General features: G+C 42.4%; 1 protein-coding gene across 3 annotated transcripts in view; it reads left to right on the top strand.

The window, feature by feature from the left end:
- Window positions 1–15,686, top strand: part of tp53bp2a (tumor protein p53 binding protein, 2a) — a 29,254-nt gene extending 13,568 nt beyond the window's left edge. For 2 of the 3 annotated variants that reach the window (XM_041947173.1, XM_041947174.1), the window contains exons 5-20: window positions 735–805; window positions 1,459–1,560; window positions 2,581–2,755; window positions 2,914–3,095; window positions 3,232–3,396; window positions 5,164–5,211; window positions 6,457–6,640; window positions 9,112–9,234; window positions 9,417–9,538; window positions 9,656–10,064; window positions 11,306–12,162; window positions 12,965–13,102; window positions 13,242–13,375; window positions 13,702–13,868; window positions 14,022–14,221; window positions 14,325–15,686. In XM_041947173.1, the coding sequence (XP_041803107.1) occupies window positions 735–805; window positions 1,459–1,560; window positions 2,581–2,755; window positions 2,914–3,095; window positions 3,232–3,396; window positions 5,164–5,211; window positions 6,457–6,640; window positions 9,112–9,234; window positions 9,417–9,538; window positions 9,656–10,064; window positions 11,306–12,162; window positions 12,965–13,102; window positions 13,242–13,375; window positions 13,702–13,868; window positions 14,022–14,221; window positions 14,325–14,366 (3,119 nt within the window). In that variant the 3' untranslated portion in view covers window positions 14,367–15,686. The remainder of the gene's footprint in view (window positions 1–734; window positions 806–1,458; window positions 1,561–2,580; window positions 2,756–2,913; window positions 3,096–3,231; window positions 3,397–5,163; window positions 5,212–6,456; window positions 6,641–9,111; window positions 9,235–9,416; window positions 9,539–9,655; window positions 10,065–11,305; window positions 12,163–12,964; window positions 13,103–13,241; window positions 13,376–13,701; window positions 13,869–14,021; window positions 14,222–14,324) is intronic. The other variant, XM_041947176.1, reaches the window with a different exon arrangement.
- The last annotated feature ends 3,168 nt before the right edge of the window (window positions 15,687–18,854 follow it).

Here is an 18,854-nt window from a genome sequence, read left to right as displayed (position 1 = left end):
AAATCTTCTCACCTGATGCTATGCAGGCATATTCTGTCTCACCAGGTCAGAGGACAAAATGTATTCTCTGCTGAATTGAGCTATGTTAGTAATCTCTTACTAAATATCATAATGTCACTCATTGAGCCTTTGCATGGTGTTCTGTTCACATTAACATTTAACCAGTAAATGTATTTAATGTGGACCCTGTATGTCAGGGGTCATCTAAAACCATTATGCAAGCTAAAGGGCTTTGGTTATGGGCCAAAGCTTTAAGGATCCACTCCCCACCCCCAACTGTCAAATGCCAGTAGCATGATTGGACATAAGTGCATTCATGGACACAGACAAGCACGTACACACAATGTTGTAGGACCCACTACCAGACGGTTATGTATTAGGTTTAATCCTGAGATTATTGCAAGTCACAGAGAGCACTGATCCCAGTTGGTTCCCAGAGGAGCTAAGATCATTCAGCACTAGCCTGTCTGTTTTGCCTAGCTTTCTGCTGATCTACACCCTCCTCTGCAGCAAGCTCCAGATAAAGCTGCACTCTAGGTGTGTGCTCTTTTGTTAGAGACGGTGACAGGCAAAAAGGCGAGAGGAAGGTCCAGTCATTTTTCACAGCTGTCTGTAAAGGCCAGTAGTTTGCTCAGTTTGTTATATCTTGGTTGGGACTATACCGATGCAGTTGCTTTTGATGAAGGTCTACAGTAGATTGTGATGTCTGATGGAGTCTTCTGTCGTGTTCTCAGGTGGGTCAAGAGGCTCAGAGCCAAAGAGGAATGGAGTAAAGGGTCCTCCAGACAGAAGAATGGAGAATGGGGTGAGATCCAATGTCTTCTTTTTAGGTTATTTTAGTTCAGCAGCATGCTTTCATTTGTAAGAAAAATACTCAGTAAAAGGGCAAAGATATGTCCTCATGAAATATTTTACCCAAATATTTTGCCATTGCCAACAAATTATCTGTACCTATGCGCACAATTTTATTTCATTTTTTTAGGACCAACAAAAGCACTGGAACTGTTCTAACTAACAAGGCCTTTTTACTGCACTTCAGTGGAGTAACATTAGAATTACAGTTATAACCTCCATGGTTCAGTGCAGGAACAAGATGCTCTGATGCATCACCACCAAGATGTTTTTTATTTGTACTATTTAATTCAGTTCAAAAACATCATATAGTGTATAAATGCAAATAAAGCATGCATGCAATGCATCATAACATGGACTGTATATACAATTGTTAAGTTAAGAATGTCACCTTCTGGGAAACAAATATTGTACTATGAGCCCTGAAATCACAAAAAGGCCCACTTTTATCCTCATTTGAGTGTTTGAATAGGAAGGTAAAAGGATTTCAATGATCCACCAATCTCCCTACAAGTGTGTGGCTTTTGAAAAACAAAGGGTTAGTTGCTTTTGTTTTTCTGAATGTGTTTTCTTTTGTCCTTTGTCCATCTATTTCTCCCTTCCCAGGTGGCGACACCCCGCATGGACATGACACTGGCCGAACTACAAGAGATGGCTGCCAGACAACAACAACAGATAGAGGCTCAGCAACAGCTCCTCGCTTCCAAGGTGCATAAAGAAGAAGTGCAAGATGAAAGGAGAGAAGGGGAACTGAGAGAGAGATGGGTGGATACAGGGGATGAAGAGGTTAAGTGGTTGAGATGAAAGTAAAAGTCAGAGGAGGACAGTCGAAATAATGGAGCAGTAATAAGGAGCATGTTATTGGGAGAAAGTGGGGAGATGGTACACAAAACAAAGGTACTACATCAAGGATAGTGCTCTAATGGAAATGTCGGGAGATTGATGCTTGTGGAGGTTGTGACAGGTGAGATGAATTGTGGATTGCTGCAGGTGTAGTACTTATAATTTGAGAAGCCTGAGACAGCTGCCTGCCTTGGATTCTCACTGTGCAAGACTCATTTGGAATTTGAAGTTCTCTTTTCTCTTGCTTCGGACTTCTTTCTCACTTGAGAAAACAGGCGCGATATAATGAAATTCTTGGCTGATCATTTTTCCTCCAACACATTTTTTTTTGGTTCTCACTGAAGGCACCTTAAAATGTTTACGTTCTGACCCAGTTATATTGTCTCTATTAACTTAACTTTAAAACGCCTAAATTATGCCTTTCTATTTGTTTCCCTACCCAAATATGCCCTGCAGGCTTCACCTTTGTCCTTGACCCCCTTTAGCATTCAAGCAACTTCTGGACTGTGTGTATGCCTGAGGATAATGTAGCAAGCCAAGGAATGTAACGTCAAGCAGTCCTGTACACTTGCATACAAGCCAAGTGAGCAAACAGGCATTACCATAAGCACATATCACATGCAACAGTTCCTGATAGAGACTGTGTTGCACTAATCTTACAACCTGTTAGGGAGAGCTTTGTCATGCATGTAGCACATGCATCATAGTTCAAGACTGACTTGATTTTGAAAGTTAAGCCCCACAGAACGTTTTTCTAACCCTTATTTAACCAGGCATGCTGATACAAAATGTGAGGAAAGGATACCCAGCCATGGATTACTCATAAATGGATGTTAACAGGAATGTATTTGTTTAATTTTGTTTCTGTTTCTGTTTTGTTTCCAGGAGCAGCGGTTGCGCTACTTGAAGCAGCAGGAGCAACGTCAACAGCAGCAGGCCTCTGAGCAGGAGAAACTGCAGCGCCTCCGAGAGAACATCGAGAACCAGGAAACCCGGCTTAAGAAGGTCCGGGCCCTCAAGGGCCAGGTGGAGCAGAAGCGCCTCAGCAATGGCAAACTGGGTAAGCTCATGGACTTGAGGAATGAATGCATGACTGGAAGCACAGCAGACTGTCTTCTTGATGTTCTTCTCACCTCCCTGCCTCCATCATCTTGACACACCTTCTCTCTACCTGTTATTCCCTCTCTCCATCACCCACTCCTCCTCACCCCTCTCCAGTGGAGGAGATCGAGCAGATGAACAACCTGTTCCAGCAGAAGCAGAGAGAACTAGTAATGGCTGCGTCCAAGGTGGAGGAGCTCAACCGACAACTGGAGTTGCTCAAAAATGGCAAAATGGACAACTTCCATGACACCCAGAGCTCTGTAGCTGAACTAGACCGCCTCTACAAGGAGCTACAGGTGTGTGGAAATAAGATTTACAAAATGAAATTCAACACCTGAAGAAAACTGAGCCCCTGAGTTTGTTTTTAAATGAATACAAATGTTGAACCATGTCTTCTCTTCATCCTTTTGTGTTGTCCTTCTCGGTGGTCAGCTGAGGAACAAGCTCAACCAGGATCAAAACTCAAAGCTGCAGCAGCAGAGAGAGAGCCTGAACAAGCGCAACCTGGAGGTGGCTTCTATGGACAAACGGATCAGTGAGCTCCGAGATCGGCTTTGGAAGAAGAAGGCAGCACTGCAGCAGAAGGAGAACCTGCCTGTAAGCATTATCACGACACAACATAAATGCTTTCACAGAACCCCCTCAAGTAGTTTCTTTTATATTTTTGTCAAAGACATTAACTTAGCTTTAATTGTTACGGTGACTTGATCATAATTTGTCAGGCCACAGCTATTCCTATCTGCAAACAACTGATAGGAATGGTTTGAGGTCCTCTGTGTGGGAAATCATAGTGACCTCCTCACTCGAAGGAGTCTGGTCCTATTGGTCTTTTTCCCTTCCTTTGATCTCTCACTGTCTGAAAAAGCTGGTGGGGACTGATCATTGTTGTGATCATGTCACAGAGTGGCATCTGAGTTTACACTCCCACTTCTTCACTCAGTTGTGCTTTCAGTCCCATTTGGCAGAAACAACTCCTGAAGATGAGAGAGGAGTAATAAGCGCAGGCTGACAGGCAGGAATGTCAGGGGAGATGCTATCTTCTCTGGCTGCACTCTTGACAGAAACAGGAAAAGAAGAATAACCAGTTTACGAAAGATAAACAACCATTACAATGAAAAACGCTAGTTTTTCAAAACACACTTTATGAAAGAATACATGACAGGATTCAGTGAGTATTAGAAATTAGCAGGCTGAATAATACAGTCTTTGTACAAGCTGTTATGGGTGTGAAGGCTTGGCTCTGAGCTCGCTGCCTGGTGTCTCCCTTCTACTCCGCTCCTCTGCTCCTGTCTCCCCTTTGCAGGAGTTGTTTTGAACACAGGTTGCCATGGGACTGTAAATAAGAGTCAACAGACTCGTCTATGAAACAGACTGTGAGGACGGACAAGGAACATGCTCACTGCTTGAGGTTGAAAGCTGGTGTAGAGAGAGCAAGGAATAAGAAACCACAATCATTTTGATTAGATGATGAATGATTTTAGGTCTTCACCATCTTAAATAACATGAGCCATTTTACTCTGTCCTCAATGCAGTAATTTCTTTAATCATGTTTTCCTGATCAGTTCAACTTCGTCTCAGACATAATTAGGGTGCTTCATTGGCTTTCATCATTAACTTTCATTCTTTAAACCAAATTAACATGCAACCAATTAACCACAAAGATTGTTTTTCATTATTTAATGCTGATCCATTACTTTCTATTAAGTGACATTAAAAATGTTTTTTTTGTGTTGTAGGTACAAACAATATTCTCCTTACAGCATGCAAGATTTACTAAGCAAATGCAGTGTATAAGATTTTAAGTGGCCTATAAGTTAGAACATAAATAATAAATGTTAAAATGGAGATTTAACATATTCCTCTGAAGCTCTGCTGAGAGCCTTTTAGATTAATGAGCAACTTGCATCCTAATCCAATTTAAAGAAACCCAACTTCTCTTTTGATGTCCCGTTGACATGTGTAATAAAGTAGGAACAGAGCAGAGAAAGGTGTTTGCATGTGTGTTTGTGTGCGCATGTGTGCGTGTTAGAGATGAAGGCCTGAATAGGCCCTAGTGAGGAAGTGATCTCCTCACACCCTGCCCGGAATCATAATGAGTAGACCTTTTTCACACCAGCACAAAGACACACTCCATCCAAGCTGCTCTCTCCTCCAACCAAACAGCAAGTGTCTGGCTGACATCACCCAACAGGCACGTATAACCATACTGACTGAAGTGAGGTAGTCTGAGAGCTGCCAGCGTAGAGTCACTGCACACCGTCTTAGTCAGGAAACACTTGGAAAAGGCCAATATTAGATTCTAAAGAAGGGGCTATTTTGGTATTTTGAACTGCTGTTGCATGTTTGTGCTTTTGTTTTTTCAAGAATGGCTATCCTGGTAAAGAGAGGGCTTCAAAAGACACTCATCTCCAGGTAACTAAACTAGTATCAGAGCTGAACATACAGTATGTGTTTCTTTTCTGTCTGATCTGATCTCTTGTGTGTGTGACTTGGTACATCAGATTCCATTAGTGCCTTTTCTTTGCTTCAGACCCTGGATGGACAAACTGAGCCATGTTCATCTTGTTTTAAATGGACAACTTGTCATGATTTCGTCAGCTGTAGAATGTGTTTTTTGTCCAGGGGCTGAACTATATTTTGAAAGATGGTTCAATCCCAGTTTTTAGTGAATGTTCAGTCAGCCTGTTTGTTGAGTTTGAAAGCACAGAGGCATTTAATTTCTTCTGAAAAATGCTATATCTATGATAGGAGTTAATATCTTCAGGTTTTTAATAATTGAGTCTACGTCTATCCTCGCTGCTTTAAAATTACTATAGATTAAAACTGCATGATGTTCCATGACAACATATATTTTTAAAGCACTGTTAAAGTAAGAGGGTTTGAATATATTATGAATCTTTAATATGTAGCTGTAACTGAAATGTTTTCTTGAAGCAGTGTAGTTATTTAGTAGCAAATAAACTGAGTGCTTGTTAAGAAACCTAAATCAAAGAGCAAGTGGTTCAAGACAGCTCAGAAGATGGTGATTTTTGTCATTCTAATATTTTGATGCAGTGTAAAATATCTGCTTGGTGGATTGCAAAGTTGTCGTACTTATAGACACTCATGGTCCTCAGAGAGTTAATTCTATCTACTTTGATCCCCGGAATTATCACCAAGCCCCCATCAGCAAGTCTAAATTTCCACTTATTCCAGTCTTCACTTCAAGACATTACCCCTAAAGAAAAAACACTCAGTGAGGGTCTCACTGTAATGACCATTCTGCTAGCACCACCCACAGGTCAGAAAAGACTGTCTAACAAAAGCACTTCCATTCTAACCAGAATAAATCCTTTGGAGTGAGTGTGACCCACTCTGGTGCCACCCTCAGGCCAAAGTCTACATTATTCCCTCTCTTGTGGCAAGGATATAAGGACATTTAAGTTGTTTCACCAATTTTCACCCATCAGACATTTTTTTTTTGTTTTTGTATCATAACCAAAACATCAGATAAAGATTTGGTTACTATTTTGTCATCTGTGTTTGAATAGTGTATCTCGCTCTGCTGTCTACTACTGTAATACAAGATATTTTAAATTACTCTCCCTGACCTTTTCTACTTAAACAGCCTCCTGTTTTTCTCTCTCTCTCTCTCTCTCTTACCCTTTCACTGTATAGCTGCCCTCCGATGGCCAAGCCGGACAGCAGTCAGGTCCGTCTCGCGTGGCAGCGGTCGGCCCATACATCCAGTCATCCACCATGCCCCGGGGCCCAGTGAGGCACGACCTGCTCGTAAAACCAGCCTACCCTGACGGCACTGCCACCCTTCCAGCCCACGACCCCCAGAGCAAGGCTGGCACAGGTGAGCAGCCAGAGGCAGCGCACCGCCTGCAGCCTTTCACCTCTTAATTCAAGCCTTTTCCTTTCTGACCGTGACTCAGATCTCTGCCGCGGCCGACTTGGCAGCAGGCCTTCACTTTGTCCCTTCTGTCATTTTAGATAGAAGTTAGTCAGCTAAATTTGGCAATTGCTGAGTCTGCAACAGCTCACTCAGCAGCAGAGTTCAGAGATGAAGCTTAAACTGTCAGATCACAAAAATATAAGGAAACCATTTGTAGAGAGTCCTCAACTTCTAGAAGCTCTCAGTTACTGTTTCCTGTGATTCTTTGTGTCATGTCATCATGGAGTTGGGTATGGTTTTTTTTTTTTTTTTTTAATTGACATGTGATTAGACTGTCCTGCCTCCAGCAGGAGCAGAGGAAACTGGAACACCTGCTGGTTGCGATGTCACTCTGAGCTCAGAAGGTAGCTAGTTACCTCCTGGATGGTGTGTTGTGACCTTTTACTGCTGAGCCTATCGCAATCTTTTGTTTCACTCTCCTGATATTTTCTGATAAACTTTTGATATGCTTTGCAGTGAGTGAACCAGCTATGGTATATGTCTCTTTGTGCCACTCCTCATATGAGCTTACACTACACTAGTCTTAGGCATTTATTTATGCACAGGCAAATTACCAGAGGTTTCAAGTTAATGCTGACTAGTCATATTCGAGCTCTCAGCATTTAACAATTGTCTTTGCCACTTGGTCCATATTCATACTCAACATCTTGGCCCTTATAATCAAAACAATCCGCTGGTGAACTTTGATTTACAGAGAGAGACAGAAAGATATTTCAACCAGTCCTGATTGTTTATGAGAACTCCTGATGCAAACTCCAGACTTGAAACATGAAAAAGACTTAATCTAAAAGTTAGTTTTATAGAAACAACTTCATTGCACGATAAAATAAGACCAAATAAAGTTGTAAGCTGTTGTTGCACCAGCACCCTCTCCCCACAGACTGCAGCAGCATGTGTGCTGTGTAATGGAGGGGAACAAAGTATGGCCAAACCAATGACGGACCTGAGCTACATATCCCATTTAAAGATCTTCTTTTCGCAGTTCTCTACACAGGAATTCTTTCTCACACGCTCCATCTCGAGACTCACTCTCTTAGCCCTAAATCAGTCCCCCAGTGGATAGTGGGCCAGCAGTGTGCTTCAGGTTATTAAAAATGAATGATCCGACACCAAAATTAGTCATTACAAAACAACAGCAGAAGGGACCCCCACCCCCACCCCATTTCCCTCTCTCACCTCCTCATCAGCTCATGTTTTCCTACTTGAAGCAATTCCTTACACAAGAAGTAAAAGTAACAGGCTTTTCCCGGTCTGTCACGATGTTGCACGCAATTATTTCTGCATGCTGAGTTGATTTGCAGTATGGGAAGAAGAGAGATAGGGATGGGCGGGGATGCAGATGAATCTGCTCTTAGTACACACAGATTCCTAGTTCCTTTCTAGCAGGGACATTCTGCATAGTATCAGGCAGGCTCCCGGGGGTCGAACTGGTCTCTGTGTGGCCCCTCAAGGGGGCCCCTGCCTGGGCCCGGCCAGCAGCATGTCTAGAGCAAAGGGAGATCTGGAGCTCTAAGGCTACTTTTTTTTTCTTGTCTTTTGAATGCATCTTCCTCAGAAGCCATGTTCTTGTTTAAGCCTCTGAAAGAGCTGCGGGCTAAGAGAAAAGGTACACACTTGTGTTTGTGTGCGTGCGTGTGCGCTTCTCAGCAGCTTTGTTTCGATGTGTTTATTTTTCAGGAGAATGATTCTCACTGACAAAGATGAAAAGATAAGATATTCTCGTCATTTCTTAGCTGGATCTTTGGTACTGTTTGCTTGTTTTGCTGCTATTTGCTGAAGCGTGTTTGTTGAGCTTTCTTCTCAGTTATTTTTCTGCCGCTCTAAATGGGTCAGTTGGAACAAACACATAACCTTCAGCTGAACTGACATTCTGTGTGGATTCTGACCAAACCAGTCAGTTCTTATTTGCAAAATCTGTGTGTGTTGGCATATTTCTACAACACCTCTTGAGAGGGAACATTTAACTACAGTCTTCAGGCACTGTGATGGAAAACCTCATGTTTTAGCATTTTTGATGTGATGCTAATCTTGCTAGTTGCAAGAGCCTCATGCTTTTGTGGCTTATCTGACTGTGGATGTCTGCGGACATGCATGGCCACTGGCTGGGTCTTAGTCAGTCAACCAAAAAAAAAACAAATGATGAGTAACGAGGAAGGCAAAAAACAACATTCACTGCTTTTTCTTTCAGAAATCTGTAAATGTTTGCTCTGAGTGACTCTAGCACACATAACACTTTGTGTTCATCCAGATGAATGATAACTGAAGCTAGTTTCCACTATGTGTATTGGTGCTTTGTTTTATCTTTATTTAGCACTCCCTGCCTCTCTCTCTCTTTTTTTTCCTTTCTTCCTCCTCTTCTGGGGGACCTCCAGGCCTTCAGCCATCCAAGCTGGCAGACTGGGGCTCTTCAGGTCCAGAATCCAACACCAATGGTCATGGTCCAGCTTCAACACTGCCACGAATGACGTCTCAATCCAACTCGAACACAGAACAAGGTAAGAGACACACACGCACATGCAGCATCTCCACAGAAACTTTCCTGCAATCCCTTCCTGCAATTATGAAAATAGTAACTGTTGATAAGCTTCTAAAGGAGCTGTTCTGCCTTTTCATGAATCACACTGTGTCTGAACATGAGACGAAACTGATAACTGCTTTACATGTGGTCTGCGGATAGATGAGACGGAACTGAAGAGGGACAGGAAGGTGCGTCCATTTTCCATGTTTGAGCCAACGGAGGCTCCCACCACCTCCCTCCGTAAAAACCAGAGCAGCGATGACCTGGTCAGGGATGCTCAGGTGAGAGGGAATGAAAACACACTCCTTACATCCCAACAGGAGAAAAAAAAAGTGAGATTACCAGCAGGCATACAGCCCGGTATCTAATTTGATATCTCTGCCCTCTCATCTCTCCAGTCTGCTCCCAAGGCTCCAGTCAAGGTGCCTCCTCCTGTCCCCACCAAACCGAAAGGCCCTAGCATTGTGCCCTACAGCAAACAAGGCCTCAACACAGGCACCTTTCCTAAGGCCAAGCCCCACAGCCAGCAGCCCCAGGCGGCCCAGGGCCGCAGCCCTCTCCCACCCTCACAGAGCCAGACACTCCCACTACCCTCCAAGCAGGACACTCCACCCGCAGCCACAGTACGGCCCTTCACCCCAGAGCTGCCCTCATCCAAAGACTCCAGCCTGAGTAAGCCCCAGACCTTAGCGGCCAGCTCCATTTACTCCATGTACACGCAGCAGCCTGGCTCAGCGAAGCCCTTCCAGCCTGGTGTGCAGGGCGCTCTCAACAGGTCCCAGAGCCGCACCAATGGATTTATCAGTGGTAAGAATATCCAGTAAAGCTCTGCTTACACACAGCATTTAGATAGATTACATTTAGAAATACAAATGCGTACTTAAATCAGACATAAATATAATGGAACACACAAACTCAAATGGTAACTGTACACATTTAATGAATAAAGTATCCTTTTCATTGTAATGAATATTATATAATAATTATAATCTGGAGTAAAAAACAAGGTAAATCAAATTTAACAGAATAGTCAAGACCTAAACAAGTAGTAGCGTAGTGTTGCTCGATATATATTCACTGTAAGGTAAATCATCACTGCTGTTTTCTTCAGCATATTCAGCAAGAGAATATTCACACGCCACTGACCTGAGGGGCATCTAGAGAGGCTAAGCCATCTGTTATATCCTCCCTATATAAATACAGTTACAGGCAGCTGTACCTGCTGCTTCTTACTGGAATTGTGGAAATTAAATGGAACAAATTTTTGTCCTTCTCCGAATCTGAATCTGTGAGGTTTCCATGTAATCCACGCTAGTTCTGTAAAATGAACAGAATATTGTTTTTTTAAATGTAATAGACCCAGTATAATATAGTTATTATATTATATTATTAGACTGACCTGGTGTTTCATGTATAAAAAAACAAAACATTATACTTTTATGATTTTAACATGAGCAGTCATTGGCATATATGTGTGCAACACTCAACATCTTGGCTTCAGTTCAAATTTTACCAAAACAGTATCTCAAGCCAATCCATAATTGATGTTCCTATCAGGTGAACATTCTTGACCAATGTTGCCTTGAAGCAGTAATTTATATTTAATATAAAACTGTCTTAGCAGCAGGTTTAGAAACAGGTACAAGCAGATTTCTATACAAACAGAAAAACACAAGTAGCATCTTGATGGAAAGAATCTCTTCTTGTAACAGTGATAAAGTGCAAAATGCTCTCTCTCAGAACCTCATTCTACTTTCTCAGACTGGTTCAGGTGGCAGGGTTAAATCAAGTATCTAACTATTATTTAGCATGATCATTTTCGTTTTATCATCACAAGTTTAAGGCTGCGTGACTCCATCTTGTAGTTATCAAACTATAATACTTTGCTTTGTGCTTTTGTGAGTCATAATTTGAGTGAGTCATAAGTGAAATTAAGTAGTTTATACAGTAAGTGATCGAGAACAAAGGGTCAGTCTTAGGTTATTAATGTGGTAGTGGTATTATCTCTGCAGACAATCTTAACGCTTGTTTCCTGTCTTTGTTTGTAGTATACGGTAAACCGGTGATCCCAAGTGGAGGCTCTCTACATCCAGACAACCCTTACCTGGACCGCCGCTCCCCTGCCCCAGAAACTGAGGTAGACCACAATGGAGCCAACACGGTGGGTCCCAGCCCGCCTGAGGGCCCCCAACCAGAAACTGAGCGCATCCCCCGCCCCCTCAGCCCTACCAAGTTGCTTCCCTTCATTTCCAACCCCTATAGGCATCAAAGTGATGGTGACCTGGAAGCACTAAGAAAGAAGCTGTACAATGCCCCAAGGCCCCTGAAGAAACGCAGCTCCATCACTGAACCGGAGGGTCCAGCAGGGCCCAACATTCAGAAACTCCTCTACCAGAAGACCACACTAGCAGCTATGGAGACCACTGTGACTACACCCACCACTCCCACCTATGCTGGGGAAGCAGAGAAAGCGGCGGATGGATCTGTGGGGCCACATGTTCCAAGCCCCCTGAGTGGTGCAGAGAACCACCCATCAGAGCCGGGACAGATTCCCGAGGGAGGACAGCTCCCGTCTCACACCCCAGGTGCTAATGTCCCCGTTCCGCCCCCCACTGAACAGACCAAACCACCTTCAGCCATCCCGGAGAGTGAGCACATTATCCCCCCTCCTCCACCATCCCACCCAGCCCCCAGGCCGGATGACGCTCTTTTCCCGCCACCACCCCCTGCTGGCTTGGATGACATAATGCCCAACCTGCCCCCTCCACCTCCAGAAGGCTTCCTTGAGGAGTTCCCTCCCTACCCACCACCCCCATACCCCAGTGGAGCAGAGCATGACAGCTTGGGAGAGGACACCTTTAACATGAAGGCACCTGAGGTCACGGGCCAGGTCACTCTGCCACCGGTATGATCACCTCCTTAAACTACTGAATGACAACTATTATGTGGCCCCTAGTTGCATTGTTTGTGTTGTTTTATGGCTATATATTTCCCTTGTCTGCTTTTGTACTACATGTGTTTTTAAATCCCCTCACATGTTTGTTCGTTCATGTTCAGTCATGAGTTACAGGTAGTCCAGGTTCCACTTTTTAATGGCCTGCTGGTTAACAGCAGTGACCTGGTATAATGTTATATAATGAAATAATCCCTGTCAAGTACTTCTTTTGTTTGTGGAGGAAAATGGACCTTATTCTGCTTGCACTAAGCGGATACCCACCCTACTTTCCCCCTATTTACTTAGACGCATTCTGTGCTGGAAATAAACACCAGTTTACATGTTCTTGTTGTTAAGCTCTTAGTGAAACCTCTTAAGTAGTTTTCATGGTGAGACGGCAGGTTTTACCCCAAAAGGGCGAACCAGTGACAAATCCGTATTATGACCCATTTTCCCCCTTGGTTCCCTCCTTTTGTCAAGTCCATTTAAGACCCCTTTGGTTGCATAATCATGGTTTTAGAGAAACAAATGTGTTTCTTACAGCTTGTGCCGATAAACTGGATTAGCAATGCACTTAGAGCTGGAAAACAAGTCCCTCCTCTGCTTTCAGTCCAGATTGAACACAGCAGCGAGTGGACGTTTCCTTCTCAGCAGGACAGACCTTAGGATGAGACTCTGCAGCCTCCCATCTTAAATTTACATTTGTCTTCCCCGTGTTGTAATGGCCGTTTAAGAGCATTTGTGTGACAGACGATCATGATTGTGTCTGTAGGGAAAGAGAACCAACTTGCGCAAACCTGGCTCTGAACGCATCGATCACAGCATGAGAGTGAAGTTCAACCCACTGGCTCTGCTGCTGGACTCGTCTCTGGAGGGAGAGTTTGACCTGGTCCAGAGAATCATCTATGAAGTAAGACATTTTCTCCTCATGAAACATTTGCTAAATATGGTTTCTTTGTTAGTTGGCTACCAATGTATCATAGACGTTTAGTTCAAACATTTCTATAAGTAGTCATTGTATTTCTTCTCATGTAATTTCTCAATCACAGGTGGAGGATCCCAGCCAGCCCAACGACGAAGGCATCACTGCTCTACACAATGCTGTCTGTGCCGGACATACAGAGATTGTCAAGTTTTTGGTTCAGTTTGGCGTCAATGTCAACGCTGCAGACAGTGACGGCTGGTAAGTTCAAGTTCACCGCTGACATGCTTCATGAAGGATTCTTTCATCTGAGCCTCAGACATGTCCCAACTGTTATAATTAGTCTATATATCTGATTTTTTTCAACTCAAATTTGAACCATCCTGCAGTATGAGCCAGTTATCAGCAAAAAACTTGAATGTAGTGTTGTGGTTCCAGCCATGCTCACCAAAATCCAGTCATTAAATTGAGTATTTTGACAGTCTTGCTTTACAGCAGTTAGTGTTTCTCTGCACATATCTCATCTACCTCTCCCTTCTCCTCTGTTCTTGTCTTCCTTTTCTTTTGTCACCCACCCTCTAACATAGGACGCCTCTTCACTGTGCTGCATCCTGCAACAATGTGCAAGTGTGCAAGTTCCTGGTGGAGTCTGGCGCAGCAGTGTTTGCTATGACTTACAGTGACATGCAGACGGCTGCTGATAAATGTGAAGAGATGGAGGAGGGCTATACCCAGTGCTCTCAGTTCCTTTATGGTCAGTGAAAGCTGTTTTATTCTTTTTCATTTCTTTGTGTTTTGCTTTATGTTATGCATGCTGTGTGTGCTTTGACAATATTTCTGTCTGGACTAAAACTCACAACACTAAATCTTTTTATTTCTCTGTTATTTTAAATCTCTTTACCCTCAGGGGTGCAAGAGAAGATGGGCATCATGAATAGAGGTGTGGTCTACGGTCTCTGGGACTACAATGTTGAAAACCCTGACGAGCTGTCATTCCGCGAGGGAGACTGCATGACCATCATCCGCAGAGAAGACGAGGACGAGATTGAATGGTGGTGGGCACGCATGGGCGACACCGAGGGTTACATTCCCCGCAACCTCCTTGGGGTGAGTCATGAGTCACCAAACCGCAATTATGAGGGTGTTGCATTTTTGTCGAAGCATTTAATTACAAATGTGTGTTGACTTGTCTTCTTGTCGTCTCTAACAGCTCTACCCCAGAATAAAGCCAAGACAGAGAACCCTGGCTTAAAACACAAAGATCCCTGCACATTCCAGTCTGCCAGAACTCTCCAAAACACACCCACACCCACACCCACACCCACACACACACAAACACACACCCTCACTCACCCACACACACACACACACACACACACACACACACACACACACACACACACACACAGGCTTTAACAGACTGGGGAAGAGAAGGACACTGCTGAAATGAAGCGACAAGGACAGACCAAACAATATGAAGGATCAACTATAAACTCTTTCTGGCACTTTTTTCTCAGAGGGATTCTCCCTCACTTATTTTTCCAGACCACACCGTGTACTGTGTTGTTAAGACACTATTGGCATTGTTTTTCCTTTGTTCCACTGTTTTTGTTGTTTTTGTAATTTGTGTCTGAAACTATTTCTTAAGTGACAGAAACTCACATGTTGGGATGTAAACGGAACAAGCAGTATTTTTATTGCTAGAAAGTGATTTTTACACTTTTGAATAGTCTTTTAAAGCTTGTTTTTCTGGGCTGTTGGTTATTTTCTAACACACTTAGAGCTCTACATCACATGAGGTGAATGAGTGGATGATGATGATGATGATGATGATGATGATGATGATGATGATGAGGATGATGCTTTTGACATGCTCTATTACCATGACAATCTTTGGAGGCTTGTTTCTCGTCATCTGTGTTGAGTGACTGCGCCTCTGTATAACTGCACTGGAGGTGTAGAGTTTCAGCTGTGACCACCACTGTTCTCGCTAAACAGAAATGAAATGATTGGTGGAAAGACGGTGATGGAGCTTTTGATTGGATCTATTGCTGTTCGTTCTGTGGTCGATGATACCCTGAAAGTCAGTCTGCTTTCCTGCATTGGCACACGGTTGAGATGCCATAGATACTGTGTATACATGTATTTCTGTCACTGAAACAAATGAAATGTTACTACAGGAACGATTTTGTTATGAAAATGGACTTTCAAACTCTTAACAGGCCCTTTGAAAAACAAGGAGACATCATGCAGTGTGAATTTTAATATCACAGCCATCCTATGACAATACAGTATAATGTAAGAAGGCAAGAAGAAAACTTGACTTTTTGTAGTAATCAGTACGAGATGACACATTATATTGTAGAGTCAGACAATTTCTAAGTCAAATCAAAAATCCAAATAAAAAATATGGGACTTCCCAAAGAGTTCCCAAAACCCAGCTCATCACATATCTCTGTCAATGCAGATGTATTTATTTTTGTTACTTTTTTCTTTAGTCCTTTTGTCAGAACTATAACCACAAATGTACTGTAGTATTTCAAACATTTACAATAAAATACTTTGTACTCAGTTTACATAGTCTTGTTATTGAGCACAAATGCAGGCTTTTATCCCATTTTCTTGTTACTACGATAAAGGTGATTAGACGCCAGACTGATTTTAAACCAAATCCGGTAAATGTGTGAGTCCACATGCATATTGTTTTACTAACTAGCCAATGTTTGCTGACCTCTGGTGGACAGAAGGTGACACGTTCACCTCCTAAAGAATTAATTCAGTCTGCAGTAAGCGCAGGACATAGAGTATGTGAATCTTTCTGTTTAAGGGATACAGCACATAAAACCTGATTCAGGCAGGCATTAGAAATGATATGTTACCACCAGTCTCAGGTCTTTGGAGGGACAACATTTAATAGTGGTTTGTGGTAATGCATGTTTAGATCATCTGTCAGAAAACTGTTGATTTCAAATTTTAACATATTACATCTGTCCATATACAGTGTATAAAAGTACCAAAACTGTGAAATAAACCTGTTTGTTTGCTGTGAACTCATTAAGACATCAGTATGAAAAAAATATACTGAATGATTTATTTTCTGGGTATTTTTACACACACATAGGCCTACGTGCGTCATTTGCTGTGTTCAGTATTACCGCAAACACAAGACAGGTGCTTTTAATTACACAGGTGTTTTGCATTGCATTAATAATGCTTCTGTCAAAGCTGCCAGAAACTAAGATTAGTAACAATGTTTTCTGTCCTTAATGAAAAGCAAGCAAGACATTAAAGCATGTTCCCATTTGTGTTTTATTTCACTGCCCCAAGACTGACTAATCATGGAAGATTGCGGAATAATAATTTATTTATCTTGGATTCAGAATTAGAACAAACAACATTATCCCAACAGACTGTACAAGACAATAAACAATTTAAAATCTACATAGCATCAACATGAATTACAGGTGAAAGATGACAATTTCAGAAGGAAATAACACTCACAGTAATTGGTGTACTAAGTACTGTATATGTGTTTCTCTTTTTCCATCATGGTGATAACTTGAGGTGCTGCATCTTCTGCAGAGTTAGCAGATTACAGGGCTGAAGTGAGTGCTGGTGACTGTGAGTTCAGTACAGGTTCATCTGTCACACCAAACACTCCCTGGGTTGGGAATTGAGCTGACGCTGCCGTCTATATAAGAAATAATGAGGTTTTCCTTCACACAAGCCTATGGAGGAGTGCACTAATACAAGCAATGCTACAAGAGTTGGTGAGATGCTGCTTTGAACAAAACTGAAAGAGTCTACAGCTAGCAGCTCTGTAACATTATACCTGCATGTTAAGCAGGTCTGATGTTTACCATCGTAGTTTAGCATGTTAACATTTGTACAGCTGAGGCTGACAGTAACGTGATGTGGAGAGGGGATTACAAACGTCATTGAGATTCATCCTTCGGGGACCATGAATGTCTATAAAAAGTTTCATGGCAATGACATAAATAGACATACAGACAGGCCGGCATTGCCGTCCATAGAGGTATATTTACCATGTTCACCATCTTAGGTTGTGTTATATCACAACATCGCATACATCTCGGGAAGTAGTTAACATATCTGCATACTGTTTGTCCACATATGTGCTATGACCACACCACCGCTTCTTCAGGTACCACTGTTGCCATGGCAACCCACACCAGGGACGCGCCTCCCTCCAGAACCTCCAGTGAAGTTCTTCTGTTGTGTCCCTTGACGAGTTTTACGGGGTTAACACGGCTGAGTGTTTAAGACACAACCCCTACGCTGCACAATTCCCCTGCTGAATTGCAATAAGGAGCTGAGATAAAAGGCTGAATTCAACATTAACGCTGCCCACTGAACATGACTAACTCCATCCATAATTGATACATACATTCATAATGGATTAAAAGTTCTGTATAAATGAGAGAAGAAAGTCATACGTGGAACGACAGATAGCTGCTGTTTTTTTCCCTTCATAATCAGAGCTCGCATTGATCTCTGCAGCACACTAGCGCTAGCCCTTTGTGTTTTTATGAGCAGTGTGGAGACCTGCAGGGTTTATGCACACAGATAAAGACCTAATCTGTGTTGTTACTGTTGCCTTGTGAAATATAATGACTTAGGTCCCATGTTTATCCCCTCTGGGCATGATACTTCACTGAGTTTGGATATCTCTAAGGGAGTAGAAACAGGGGAAATTGATGGAGCCAGCTTTCCTCCCAGGCACCTTTATTGAGTGTTGTCCATAACATCCACATTTACTGGGATATGAGATCTGATGTGCTGTGAATCTCACCCAACCTGGAAAAATGTAATATTTTAACCTGAAGGGTCTGGAGGAGAGGAAGAGGGAGGTGGGGAAAGAGATTAGGAGCAGCAGGTGGAATTATGTCTGCATGCCTGAATGCAAGCAATTTGAATCCTCCACAAGCATCTGAAAAGTGTTTTAATTAAGAAAGCAAAAGCTGTTTGTTTCAAACATCCGCTGTCTTCTGTAAACCTTCAGTGAGCTAATATCAATCAATATTGACCTTTAACCCTGCAGCCATGTGTGGACACAATGTTGACAAATCATCACCTTTGAAGATTATATGTGGAACTTGTTAGCAAACAGAGCAATGTTATCAATCATTTGGAGTCATGTTTGTCCAACATTCATTCTCTTTTAGCTCTGCTTTTGGTCTCTACCAACTCCTGAGGGAAATATCTGGCTCTTAACACTGTGCTCACCATCAAAAACACCTGAACCAAAAAGTCAATTTGAAGGCCAGAGAGCTGAAGAACAAGATTAATGAGTAACACATAAAGGTGTTTTTAAACTTTAGCTTTGATTTTCCTTTTTTTTAAAGTTTAGCTTAGCTTTGACTGTTTATTATTTTCAATATTGTCAAATAAATTCCAATTTTGCTCCATGTCTGCTAGATGTGTAAATAGGCGACTGTTTGCTAAGGTTGTCATTCAAAAACAGCAACAACAAAAACACAACAACTGTTGATGCGATTTAAAACCATGCTTTTCAGAGGCTTTAAAGCCACAGTTATTGATTGGATTTACAAAGCAGCATCAAACGCCAATGAAGTGCTGGAGAGTCACATGTTATTTGATTGAATCTTTTTCTTTTTTGTCCGGAGAGATCAAAGCAACACTGGTTTCAACCATCGATAAGAGAGGCTGGATAAATACAGGCAGGAGTAATGTGTGAGATGATGAAAAACACACACAC

This window comes from Chelmon rostratus, chromosome 11 (genome assembly GCF_017976325.1).
Source record: "Chelmon rostratus isolate fCheRos1 chromosome 11, fCheRos1.pri, whole genome shotgun sequence".
NCBI lineage: Eukaryota > Metazoa > Chordata > Actinopteri > Chaetodontiformes > Chaetodontidae > Chelmon > Chelmon rostratus.
The sequence above is the reverse complement of the archived record's forward strand: the minus strand, read 5'-3'. Positions and strand labels throughout refer to the sequence as shown.